The following is a 12,413-nucleotide window of genomic DNA, read 5'->3' on the forward strand; positions in this document are numbered from 1 at the left end:
TTGGACAAGCTGGGAATGAAAGATCTCTTCCATCCAGCTTGAGGGGGAGTGTTGAAGATTCTGAAGTAATTAAGGCAGATTTGAAGCTGATTTGTTGGGAGTAAAAACAGAAAGTCAGATATCCTTTCCTATAAATTAGAACCTAACAATAATATCTATTTATGTGTAGTTAATAGCTGTTCTAATATAGATATGTAGATGTTGTATATATTCAACAATTCATTATGAAATAAAGTGAGAAGTCAGAATTTAACAACTCTCCATAGAAAATTAATAAATTTACTTCATGTACATCATGCTGCTTTCTGGGGAATTAGCTGAGACAGGAGTCGGCACATTTAATTAACTTCATTAACAGAACTTCCTAAAATTCAATTCTGTGCAGAGCTAACTGGTGAATAAGATGGTGCTAGATATGGTGGTAGGCAATGGTGGCTGCAGCGGCAACAGTTTCTTAAAGTAGTTACAGAAGTGGCAAGCTGGAGGATGCCTTCAATATATATGCATGCCATTATGAGGCAATGGTGTCAGCATGAATATCAAGAGCAACGACAACGACAGTTGGGAGGCAATAGAGTTGATGTAGCTATGATGGTCAGTGCAATGCGGCTAGCAGCAAGTGAGAACTGGGGATGGTTGGGCATAACAGTGTAGCTGATCATAGCAGGTGAGAACCAGGAGGTGAGTGGCATGGAGTGTGTGGTCTCATCTAACTATCATTTAAGGTATCAGTACAGGCAGCTCTGGATCAAGTCACGTTATTGGCACTAACAATGTAGAAGCTAATTAAATTTGCAGATTTGATTGAAATTCCACGTTAATTTAGAGGGTACAGGATGGTTGTTAGTTATGAGCTAAACCACTCTCGATGAGCTGAATTACTCGAAACAATTCATTCTGAAAATAGATTTAAATTAGTAGATAAAATTTAAAATATAATATATATTATTCTTAATAATTTTTTTAATAAACTTGAGATTTATATTATTTTATACTTAATTTTTATCAAATAAATAAAAATGATGAGTTTTAAACTCGTAATTATTTAAATATTAAAACTTTAATATTATATCAAAGAACTAATTTAATCTAAAAATTTAAATTATTAGATGATATGATATCGCTTATATTAATTTAAAAAATTAATTTTTTATTTTAAAAAATATTTTTTATTTCAGTATATCAAAATAATTAAGAATATTAAAAAATATTAATTTAAAATAAAAAAATAATATTTTTTAATTTTTACAAAAAATTAACTTGAAGCAAATACAAACAACCACTTAAAACAAATTAAATGTGATTGTGCCCATTTTGAGTTTTATGCCGTTGTTTTTTTCTATATGTGGAAGATCCAAGTTTTAGACATTTAGCAATTATTTGGACAAGACTAGAGACGCGCGAAGTGACTCCCTTTCTAACATCACGTCATATCTGTGATGTCTCCATTTTTGACCTATTAAACCCTACCATCACCCCTCCAATCTCCTTGATAGTTGTTGGTAGGACCCTCCAAATCCCCCCTTTTAAAATTAAAAACTACAGCATAAATACAAGTTGTCATCGTCTGCCTGGAACCCTACAAGGCTCCCACCCGCTCTGTCGGTCTCCTGCAGTATACAAAACCCCTTCCTGTTCCTGCAGTCTTTTAGTTTTTTCTCCTTCCTCGAAAACTTCACTCTCTTTCTTCTCTCAGCAAACCTTATCAATGTCGCACCTCCTGTTTCCAACTCACAAACTGAGTCAATCTAAACTGCACCGACAATCCTCGTAACTTCTTAACCTCCTGATATTCAAGAACCATGATTCCTTTATCAATTGCCAGTCGAAGTCCAGCTACAAAATTGTATCCAGATAACCCAAAAATACAAATATCCTCTTCTACTAAGTTTTCTCACATGAAACCAGTTCCATGCTCTTTTCTCAGGAAAAACCCCAACACTATTAACAACCCTGCGAAGTCCAAGACTCATCCTTTTGGCTCCGTATTAATAACCCCAGATCACGTTTCTTACAAGAAAGGCAAGATAAACCGGGAATACGAGGAAAGAAGAGATTCTGGCCATGTGGGTCGCCAACAGATGCTGGCTTTGTGTGGGTTTGGGTATTGGATGCAGGGGTTTAGGAGTTTTCCTTGGCTTTCTCTCAACTTCCATATGGCTCACAATCTCAACTTGCATCCATCACAATTGCAGCTTTTGCAAATCTCTGGTAACCTTCCCATGGTGGCCAAACCTCTTTATGGACTCCTCTCTGATGCTTTTTACATTGGAGGTGCTCATAGAGTACCTTATATTCTCATGGGAGGTATGTTATCTTATATATCCTCTGCTTTGTCTAGTTTATGTTTTTCAGCGTTCATTGCTTCTGTTTAACCAATCATCTCGACTGGCATTCTTTAATTTTATGTTTTAAGCTTATTGTTGGATCCTATATATGTTTCTAAATCAGGCTGGATATGTGGTTAAATTTTCTTGGGCATGGATTCTGGCATTATGTCCTTTGCCTGAAATCCCCACCTTTCCTTTTCCCTATGTAGCTATGACTCAAGCTTCCTTTTGTCAATTTCCATCTCCATACCTCCTGTGCATGGACAATAAAAAGATACAGAACCTTTAATTTATCAGACTAGTTATAATAGTAGCTTACTTTGGTCTGATCCTATCCTTTTGCTATCAACTGCAGTCTTGAATGAATACTAGAATTTGAAAGTGCATGGTAAATGGTGATAGTTTGTCTTTCTTAGATGTCTATTGTAAGTGATTGTAGGGAATTTCTTGAAGAACAAAAATAGGTAAAGATATGGCCATCACCAGAGATAAGGGAAAATTTGAAATTTGAAAACTCAACCTATTGTGATAGTGAGTGCAAGCTCGCCATATCCTAAATAATTCTTACGAACTAATATATCTGGTTGATTGATCAAGTTTACAAAGGATGCTGACGGAAGTGAAATTCTCAGTCTTTTTGCAGGTGCTGGGTTGGGGGCCGCTGGCATTGATCCCTGTTGCACGGGAAGCCCTTCCGATTCTTATTTCATGCATTCTTATAAGTAATCTTGGTGCTTCAATCACAGAAGTAGCAAACGATGCTCTTGTCACAGAGTATGGCCAAAAAAACAGAATTGGAGGCCTCCAGTCCTATGCATTTATGGCTTTAGCTGTTGGTGGAATCCTAGGCAACTTGCTAGGTGGTTGTTTCTTACAAAAAACACCACCCAAAACCATGTTTCTTGTATTTTCAGTTCTTCTCTCTCTTCAACTAGCAACTTCATCAATAGTAAGAGAGAAATCGCTTGGTTTATTAGAACCATCAAATCACAACCTTGTGAAGACATCAATTTGGGAGAATACCAGAAAACAGCTAAGTGATCTTAAAACTGCATTAAACGAGGACAGCATCTCCCACCCTCTCACTTGGATCGTAGCTTCTATTGCTACAGTTCCGGTTCTCTCAGGTTCCATCTTTTGCTATCAAACACAGTGTCTGCATCTTGATCCTTCAATTATTGGAATGTCACGTGTAATTGGGCAGATGATGCTTCTTTCCATGACTGTACTCTATGACCGTTACTGGAAAGAAGTACCTATGAGGAAATTAGTTGGTGCAGTTCAGTTTTTATATGCTTCTTCTCTTCTTCTGGACTTTGTTCTTGTGAGACAGATAAATCTTAAACTGGGAATTTCCAACGAGGTATTTGCTTGTTGTTTTTCGGGTTTAGCAGAAATACTTGCTCAATTTAAGCTCCTTCCTTTCTCAATGCTATTAGCTAGTTTATGTCCTCAGGGTTGTGAAGGATCTCTTACCTCTTTCTTGGCATCTTCGTTGTGTTTATCATCAATTGTCAGTGGGTTTTTGGGTGTTGGGTTAGCTTCTCTGATCGGAATAACATCTGGTGATTACTCAAGCCTGCCAGTGGGAATTTTGATACAGTTCTTTGCAGCATTATTGCCTTTAGGATGGATTCAACGTGTACCCATGTCCGAACCCATTGTTGAGAAAGAAAGAAAGCAAGGTATGAGTAAAAGAACAAGGAAAAATAGAAGGGTTGGAAGAGTGTTATTAGGCTCTATTTATGTTTACCGCCGTGAAAGAGAATCTGATTCACAGAGATAAATGAGCTAGCGTAACGATAACATTTTCGTGGACAAAGAGGAGTAGAGGATCGGGACATTTGAATTGTCCAAGTCTCATGTCTTCACACCCAAAATGAGCCCATTTCAGCCGCAGCTAAGATTAAGAATGATCCTTTAATTGGTGCAACTCCTCTGGCAAAGGTGATCCTTTGTTTAATTTCAAATGGATTATTGTTTCACAAATGTACACGCATCAGTTACCAGCTCCATTCAAGCAGGAAGTTATCTTGATTATGGGATTTTGATATTTGATATGAAGATTTGCTTCTGATGTTTGTTGAAGTGTGTAGTATAATTTCCAGAGGACTATTTCTGCTGCACATCAAGTTCATCTGGCAGCTTGAGGAATGGAGAAGAACAAGCAGGAAGGCATTTAGATGATGTTTGTGACTGTTCTGTTCTATTTGTGGAAGCCTATATACCCAATGTTTAACTTTTGGTAGTGAACTAATGCTATGACAACTATGGTTTGGGTTCTGCTTAGTGGTGCCGTTAATAAATTCCTGAATTATGAAAAGAAAAAAATTAGTTCGGGTGGAGGCTAGAGGGTTGAGCGTGCAGAGCAGAGGGGACAGTTGAGTAGAGAAACCAAAATTATGAACAAGAACTGGAATCATGAAAATACCTGGTATTATTCCATACATAGTTTTGTTGACTAATCCACGCTTCCGTAACAAATTTGGCAAAGTGAAGAAGTTTGAACATCAAGCATGGAGATATCACATGGTTACAATGGAAGCCACGTATGAAGAACCATATGGAACGCTAGCAACCCTGTTTCCTGTTTCAGCTTATTGGCAAGTGTTTTGCGCTCCAACAATCTTGTTGCTAGATATTCAATTTTTTATCTACAAAGAAAAAAAAAAAAAAGTCGTCAATCCCAGCACTGTCAAACGATGCTTGCATGTTATTGCTCCTGACAGTTATGGAATGTGACTCACTGCCCCGCCAATCAGGTGCCGCTAGCAGTTCGGCAAGTCTTCAGATCTTGTGAATTATCTTCGAGGTTGGCTGCACTCCTTTTGTTTCAATTATTTTTGAAAAAAAAAAAAAAAGGCGAGCCGAAGCGCAACTAGAATGCTGTGTCCATATTATCAATCCACACAGCCTAACATGAAACAACTTGGCTAGTTTGAGAATACAAGCAAAATTCGCCTGCAAGGAAAAAATAATTCATTCATAAGCAATGGTACGTCAAACCAAGACAATAAAAACTCTAGAAAGAAATACACAAACCCGAATGACAAAATTTTCAGCAAACATGTCCAGAGGTATAGACAGCAGTCGAGTCTCAATCATTTGGTTAACGAATGCATATCTGTGCATATGGTTATGGATTACATAAGATATCCTCAATTGTCAAGGGAGACAGAAAACAGCATATCAATATTTAAGGCACCCATGTCAAATTTTCAAAATTATGAGGAACAGCAGCTCCTTTTATCAACAATACGAGGTCATCCAGCAGTTGATACATTGACTTGGAACATGGATGCAGTTTATCAGCATCATAGAAAGAATGAGGGGTGTTATTAATGCTTATCCAACCGCACCCGGTAGTTTTTTTTAAGCACCTTTCTTTCATCATTTTTCTCACCTCAGATACTACACCCCATCTCCTGGAAGACGCATGCAAGTTTGAAAGTGAGACATAATTCGGAGGGCCTTCAGATTCTAAGTGAATAAGGAACCTACAAGCCAGATCCTGCATCTCAGCATTTCCATGGATTATGGAAGCACTAACAAGCACCCCCCAAACACCTGGACTAGGTTCCATTGGCATGGATTTAATAAAATCTAAAGCTCAGCCAAGCTAGCCTGATCGGCCTAACATATTCACAATACAAGCACAAATCTCAACCGTTGGCTTGATCCTATATTCATTTATTGTAGATATATAGATGCGCAGGTCTTCATCTACCAATCCTGACCGACCACAAGCAGAAAGAACCCCTACTATTCTTATCATGTCTGATTTATTCCCAAGATGAAGCATCTTGTTGTATACAAAGATAGCTTCCTCTCCCTTCCCCTGCAATCCATAGTCAGAAATCATTTAACTCCAAGATATTGGATCCCTATGAAAAGAACCATGCTCAAAGACATGTTTTGCATGATCCAAGCTCCCGCACTTGGAATAAATGCCGATCAAAGCATTACATAAGGAAACATCATCATTAAATTCCTTCTTGATGGCATATTCATGAATTTAAACCAGAAACTGCGCTACAAGCAGGAAGAACACTCACAAGCGAAGCCTTAATAAGTTCTACTTCATCCCTCACCTGAATTTCATGAAAAAGAACCAGTCCTTCCTCTAGAGATCCATTCTAAACATAACCACTGATCATTGCTGTCCAAGTATAAACATTCCCACCCTTCGTGCTATCAAATACCCTTCTACCTAGATGAACTTTATTACACCTAGAATACATATCTATCAAGCAAGATCCCAAATGAAACTCCGAACCCACAGCCAACTCGTTTCTCACTATAAACCCACGGAGTTCTCTCCCATAGTTCCCTTTCACCATATCCCCGCCACGCAAACTCAAAAGAGAAGAGACTGTGATTACATCAGGTTTTAACCCCTCGATTTGCATATCTTTAACAAAATCTGACATATCCTTATCAAAATTAAAGTCCCCTGAATCCGCATATCCCGATATAATAGCATTCCAAGCACCCACATTTCTTTCAGGTATTTCATCAAACAGTTCCCATGAATCAATTTCCCTGAATTCAAGTCACCAATCTCACCACAAACCTTTGACATCGTTGCAAGTGTATAATCATCAAGCAAAACACCACGGGAACTTGATAAAACCAACCAAAAGCTTCATTATAAACATGATTTTTCACACACCCATTAATCAATGAGTTCCATAGATAAACACTCTTGATTTGGAGCGAGTTAAAAACGAGTTGGGACACCATATACAGCGTATGCAGACACGAGTTCTATGGCCAAAAGGGGGTGTTGGGTGAAACCAAGAGAGAGAATTCGAGCATGGCATTGTTGGGTGAGTTTGAGAGATTTGTGGGCCAGTGAGAGATGAAGCAAATGAAGGAGATCTTTAGCTGAAGAGACCAGAGTGACGGAAAGGTCATAACGGGAGCTTCTGAGGCTAATTGCCTCCAATACAGACTACAGAGAAGAGGATCATCTGGACTTCACGGCTCCGAGTGTGGTTAGAATTAGGCGGGTGATTCTTCTAGGAGACACTGGACTGTGGGGAAATAAATCGGTTGGGCCAGTTGGGTCTCGATTATGGACCTAGCCATAACTGGCCTTTTATTACTAATAATTTATTGCTCATTTAAAACACAAATATTGATAATAAATTGACTTTATAATAATTATCATTATCTATGCGTACCCATATTAGTTCTTATAAAAACAATTTATTTACTTTAAATATTATTATAATAATTGATAATAATAAAATTTAATTAAAAACTATTTAAATGTATAAATCAAATTTTTTCGTGCTTGAGAGAATTTTTTATTTTATTTTAAGGAGAGGATTTTCTCTTTTCTTGTGGTGTGTAAAACCAAGTCCTTGTTTAATTGTTTTTTAAATTATTTTTATTTAAAAATATATTTAAATAATTTTTTATTTTTTAAATCCATTTTTAATATAAAAAAAGCTGAAAACATTTAAAAAAATTAAAAATTTTAAAACATTTTTAAATTACAAAAACAAACCATTTTGAGGGTTCTCAACTTCTTGCATTACAATAATTCATTCCAAGGTGCTTCATACGCAAGATAGCCCTCTTCTTTTCTCTTCCTCGTCTAAATTAATTCTATGTTTCATCGAATCTTGGTCTAATAATCCATGGGATAAGTGGATCTAGATTTAGAAGGAGATCGGGAAAATCATTTCCCATGAATATAAAAAATTAAAGGTTAGAAAAAAAAAGAATATAAAATATGATAAGAAAAAAAAAAGCAATTTCAATAAAAATATTGAATAAAAAATTCCATAAACATTAAGCAACTGTTTATTATTGTATTTCAAAAGTATTTTGAAAAAAAATAAAAAAATTATTTTTTTATTTATTTCGAATTAATATAAATTATTTTTTTATTTATTTCGAATTAATATATTTTTAGTATTTTCAAAACATTTTGATATGTTAATATTAAAAATAATTTTTTTAAAATAAAAAAATTATTAATATATATTTAATACAAAACATTATTTAAAAAATAACACTGTAAAATTAAAATGAAACAACAATACCAGGTTTCAAAGCATAATTTTATGTTAGAAACATGGAAGACAAGGGAATGAGATGGCATAATTTTATGTACATAAATTGATTAAATAAGATAAAATTTTGCATATATTATTAGAATCTCATGCTATTTGTCTTAATAGTTCTATCGTGTTTTTTTTATAATTTTTACTTAACCATTAAATTTAATCAAATAGATAGAAATAAAGAAAGCTTAATAAAATCATCATCAAAAGTGTAGGAGATTTAGTGTCATTGATAAGGGAGTGCAAAATGTATTTTAAAAATATATTTTAATTTTTTAATTAAAATAATATTTTTTTAGATTTTATTATTATTATTGGTGATAATAACTAATCAAAATCTTAAAAACACATTAATTTGATAATTTATATTGTATAATCTTTAAAACCTATTTGAAAATATGGATCAATTTATATTTCTAAAAAAACTAAATTTTTTATTAAAAATTAAAAAAGTTATATATTTTGAATAATTTTAATAAACTGATCTCAAAAAAAAATTAAATAAAAAAATTATTTTAATACATTTCAACAAAAAAAAAATATTTTCAAAACCAAACAAATCATCATTCCTATCACACCTACCATAGGCATTGACTCTTCTATTTGCTCTAATACGAATTATATACCAGGATGTCACAAGGCGCTCTGAGAAGCACCCATTTTATCCTCGTTTCAATGTAGATATATAGTCTCTTTTTAATGGGATAGGAAAGGAGGATTGAATTTAACTGTACGAAAACTAATCCAATAGCATGTGTGCGGTTCTAAAACCCAAAAAAGAATCATGATAATGATAATAATAGTGATTAATGAAGAAGTGGAGATTGGATTTAAAGGAATTGTTCAGATAATTAAAGAGACTCCCTCTTTAATCAATAGGGTTCAAAAACTTTGGATTATACCATGAGGAATTAAGTTAATTTTCACGTTCTTGAACTGCCTGGTTCTGATATGGATATTTTATCTTTGATCGAATGAAAGAGTTGAGCTTAATTAATTTCGATACAAGAAAACTGGTCTACGGGTACCATCTTGTCACGGGATAAAGAAGGTGGGGGGGTGGTGTTGGTGGGGTGCGGGGGCGGGCGGGGGTGGAGGAGGAGGAGGAGAGTGAAAGTGAAAGGGTGAAACCGTGAAGGATGGATAATTTGCGTTATCAAGGTTCCATATTCTTGTGAGAAGGTTATCGTACAGAGTAGTAATGAGCTCCAGATAAAGAGCCTTCTCATTTGATGATGGCTAGCTAAATACACAGTAACAGTTAAAACACCAAGAGAAATGTAACAGTGCTTAGTGATCAGTTAACAGAAAGGTGCCACTAAATTTTGCATACTAGCTTTGTTTGTTGCACATGCCGCACCAAGATTGCCATGGAGATCATCCAAGTTCCACAAGCCATCCCAGAGTATATCCTCGTTGGAGGCCTCAGGCACTGATGCATTGACATTGAACATATTATAGAGCAAGCCATGCTCCTCAGTTGTATAGGAGTATATGGCATGAGGGGCCATTTCCTGCCCCATTTGAGGAGTACATGGCGCTTTATCTTCTTTTTCATCGAGCATGGACACGATCTTTCTCATGTCCAATTGATTTATCTGCAGTGGTTGTTGATGTTGAGTTTGTTGCTGTTGTCGCCGCAGCTGCTGCTGCTGTTGAAATTGCTGCCTCTTCAAGAGACGAGTTCTTGCCTTGTCAGAGTTATCTGGAGAGAGCTTGGCCTTCTTCTTGAAATGAGTCCTCCAGTAATTCTTGATCTCATTATCAGTTCTTCCTGGCAAGCTTCTCGCAATTGTGGACCACCTGATTTTTTTAAAGAAATTGAATTAGCTATATATAAAGCTTTATTTAGAAATCTCAACGAAGACTATCAAAAAAATAAAAAATCAGTAAGGATGATGGGAGTTCAAGTTTTTACCTGTTCCCCCACCTAGCATGCAGCTCCACAATAATGCTCTCTTCATGGGGAGTTATCTGCCCCCTCTTCAGGTCTGGCCTCAAGTAATTCACCCACCTCAATCTGCAGCTCTTTCCATTCCTTTTCAGCCCTGCACAGCCCGCAAAAGACAGGGACATAAAATATCAGTCCCGACCAGTAGGAATACTATAGTCTACGGCAGCATTAGCAATAACAAGGTTGTAGGGAAATTCCATAAACGAATACTAATATTGACTAGGATAATTAAGAAAATCCACATGGGTCATTAATCAAGTAAAAACGGGGTTCTTTGCACCATTTCAATCGTAACAATCTAACCGAGCTTAGCTATTTCCATGTATATCCAGATAAATCTCTAGCATGGTTACATAGGCTAAGAAACCGAGCCAGAAAGCTCAGTAGCTAAAGAAAGGTTCTATGTAGAAGTTAGATATCCACCTGCAAGCCTGGCTACAGAGCTCCATCTTCCATCACCATGCAACCTGACATATTCAATAAGCAACCTGTCTTCTTCAGCAGTCCAAGGTCCTTTCCTCCAACCCTCTTCGATCAGACCACCCCAGGCCAACTGCCCTGCCATCACCCCCCAAGACATGTATAAAGGGAGGAATTAAGGAAAAGACTTGTGTTGTTAACGTGCGGGTAAAATTTTTATTCCATATTCTGTGCATATGGGGCTAGTGTTTGTTGCGTATTTATATCTGATCTTCCATCAGTCAGTTTAGTGTCACTGTCATATCATCCCTGTACTTCTCCTCTCCTGTCGTAGGTGTAGAGTTTGATTGCAAGATCAGAATAAAAAATATCTGAGTTTTTTATATTTCCGTAACGAATTCATTTCCATAGCTTTTTATCCATTGTTCTGAAACGTCAGTTAAAGTTTATGGGATCATGATTTGCTAAATCGAATCCATACCCTCTGATTGATGAGAAGTAACATCCCAATCTAGTGGTTGTGATGTAAGGATCAAATCTTTCAATAGATTTGGAAACGCCTTTGCCACTCATACCACCACTTGCGACACGCAAGGGCATCTGGGGAAATCTAAAAGAATGTCAAGACCTTGGGTGACATGTCCTAATAAGGACAGAATCCAATCAGATGAGGGTTCGTTTTATGCCAAAGTACTGAGACAGAGAACTAGTGATCTCATGGACGTAGGCCACGTATAGAAAAGGGCTCATGCACTAAGACACTATACACATGTTTTACAGTACTGCCACCAGTATTTTTTTTAAAAATTAAAACAATTTAGCATTAAATTGATTTTTTTAATTCTTCGTGTCCAAAATAAATTTTAAAAACCTAGAATAGCTGGTATGATCAGTAGCCCTTAAAGCATAATCTAGAAGTAGCAAATTAAAAATACATGGGTGGTGGGTTTTTTAACATGAAAATTACTCGTGCGCCAATAAGTCTTTACCAGCTGTTTGATTTGCATACTTATCAAGGAGATCGACACGAGTAATCTTGATTAAAATGTTAATTAAATAGGATTGATGGATACCATTTTGGGTGCTGGAGACATCATAACATTGAAGCCATTGATGGTCTCGGTCACCTTGCGGACAGGTGTGTGTTTTGGACGAAGATGGTGGAAAGAAAAAGCTCGGCGGTGGGTGGATGCATGTTTTCAGTCTAGCAAAGAGACGAGAAGAGAGGGCACAAAACATACTTGCGAGGCAACAAGTGCTAAACACAAGGGAACACTCGAGCATTATATGTACAAAGAGACAGTAACAAAGATAGGGTACAAATCAAATTTCTAAATGCTAACATGGCTTCTTGCTCGTGTTAGGGGGAGAAGCATGGAGGTCGCTGAAAATCATAGAGACCGTGATTAGTAATTAAAAGGAATTGATTAATTTTTTCTTTTTAAAAGTATTTTTAAAAAATAATTTTTTTATTTTTCTATGTACTTCAAAATAATTTTTTTATATTTTTGGATATTTTGATATGCTAATACAAATATAATTTTTTAAAAATAAAAAATATTATTTTGATGCATTTTCAAGTAAATGTTTTTCAAAAAAATAAGTACTCTTACTACACTTTCAATTATTAAG

General features: G+C 35.9%; 2 protein-coding genes and 1 long non-coding RNA gene across 3 annotated transcripts in view; 1 reads left to right on the plus strand and 2 right to left on the minus strand.

The window, feature by feature from the left end:
* The window catches only part of LOC105129388 (uncharacterized), a 15,087-nt gene extending 7,718 nt beyond the window's left edge, over window positions 1-7,369 (minus strand). The window contains exons 1-2 of the long non-coding RNA XR_843061.1: window positions 5,373-7,369; window positions 4,762-5,291 (exon numbers count right to left, since the gene is read on the minus strand). This is a non-coding gene — a long non-coding RNA (uncharacterized LOC105129388). The remainder of the gene's footprint in view (window positions 1-4,761; window positions 5,292-5,372) is intronic.
* On the plus strand, window positions 1,568-4,652 carry LOC105129387 (probable folate-biopterin transporter 8, chloroplastic). Its single transcript, XM_011031419.1, has 2 exons — window positions 1,568-2,307; window positions 2,963-4,652. Exons 1-2 carry the CDS (start codon window positions 1,803-1,805, stop codon window positions 4,114-4,116), a joined length of 1,659 nt encoding a protein of 552 aa, XP_011029721.1. The 5' UTR covers window positions 1,568-1,802; the 3' UTR covers window positions 4,117-4,652.
* A 2,234-nt stretch (window positions 7,370-9,603) lies between the features above and the next one.
* LOC105129390 (myb-related protein 305-like) lies at window positions 9,604-11,084 on the minus strand. Its single transcript, XM_011031421.1, has 3 exons — window positions 10,785-11,084; window positions 10,326-10,455; window positions 9,604-10,210 (listed from the first exon to the last, which is right to left on the minus strand). Exons 1-3 carry the CDS (start codon window positions 10,939-10,941, stop codon window positions 9,709-9,711), a joined length of 789 nt encoding a protein of 262 aa, XP_011029723.1. The 5' UTR covers window positions 10,942-11,084; the 3' UTR covers window positions 9,604-9,708.
* Window positions 11,085-12,413: the final 1,329 nt, after the last annotated feature.

This window comes from Populus euphratica, unplaced genomic scaffold (genome assembly GCF_000495115.2).
Source record: "Populus euphratica unplaced genomic scaffold, PopEup_1.0 scaffold18.1, whole genome shotgun sequence".
NCBI lineage: Eukaryota > Viridiplantae > Streptophyta > Magnoliopsida > Malpighiales > Salicaceae > Populus > Populus euphratica.

Excerpts from the sequence above, each read along its gene's own strand:
- LOC105129390 (XM_011031421.1), bottom strand. The coding sequence starts at position 10,941 with ATGTCTTGGGGGGTGATGGCAGGGCAGTTGGCCTGGGGTGGTCTGATC. Across the intron at positions 10,456-10,784 it reads CTCTGTAGCCAGGCTTGCAG|GGCTGAAAAGGAATGGAAAG; the intron begins GTGGATATCTAA and ends CGGGCTGTGCAG. Across the intron at positions 10,211-10,325 it reads CATGCTAGGTGGGGGAACAG|GTGGTCCACAATTGCGAGAA; the intron begins GTAAAAACTTGA and ends TAAAAAAATCAG.
- LOC105129387 (XM_011031419.1), top strand. The coding sequence starts at position 1,803 with ATGATTCCTTTATCAATTGCCAGTCGAAGTCCAGCTACAAAATTGTAT. Across the intron at positions 2,308-2,962 it reads ACCTTATATTCTCATGGGAG|TCTTTTTGCAGGTGCTGGGT; the intron begins GTATGTTATCTT and ends TGAAATTCTCAG.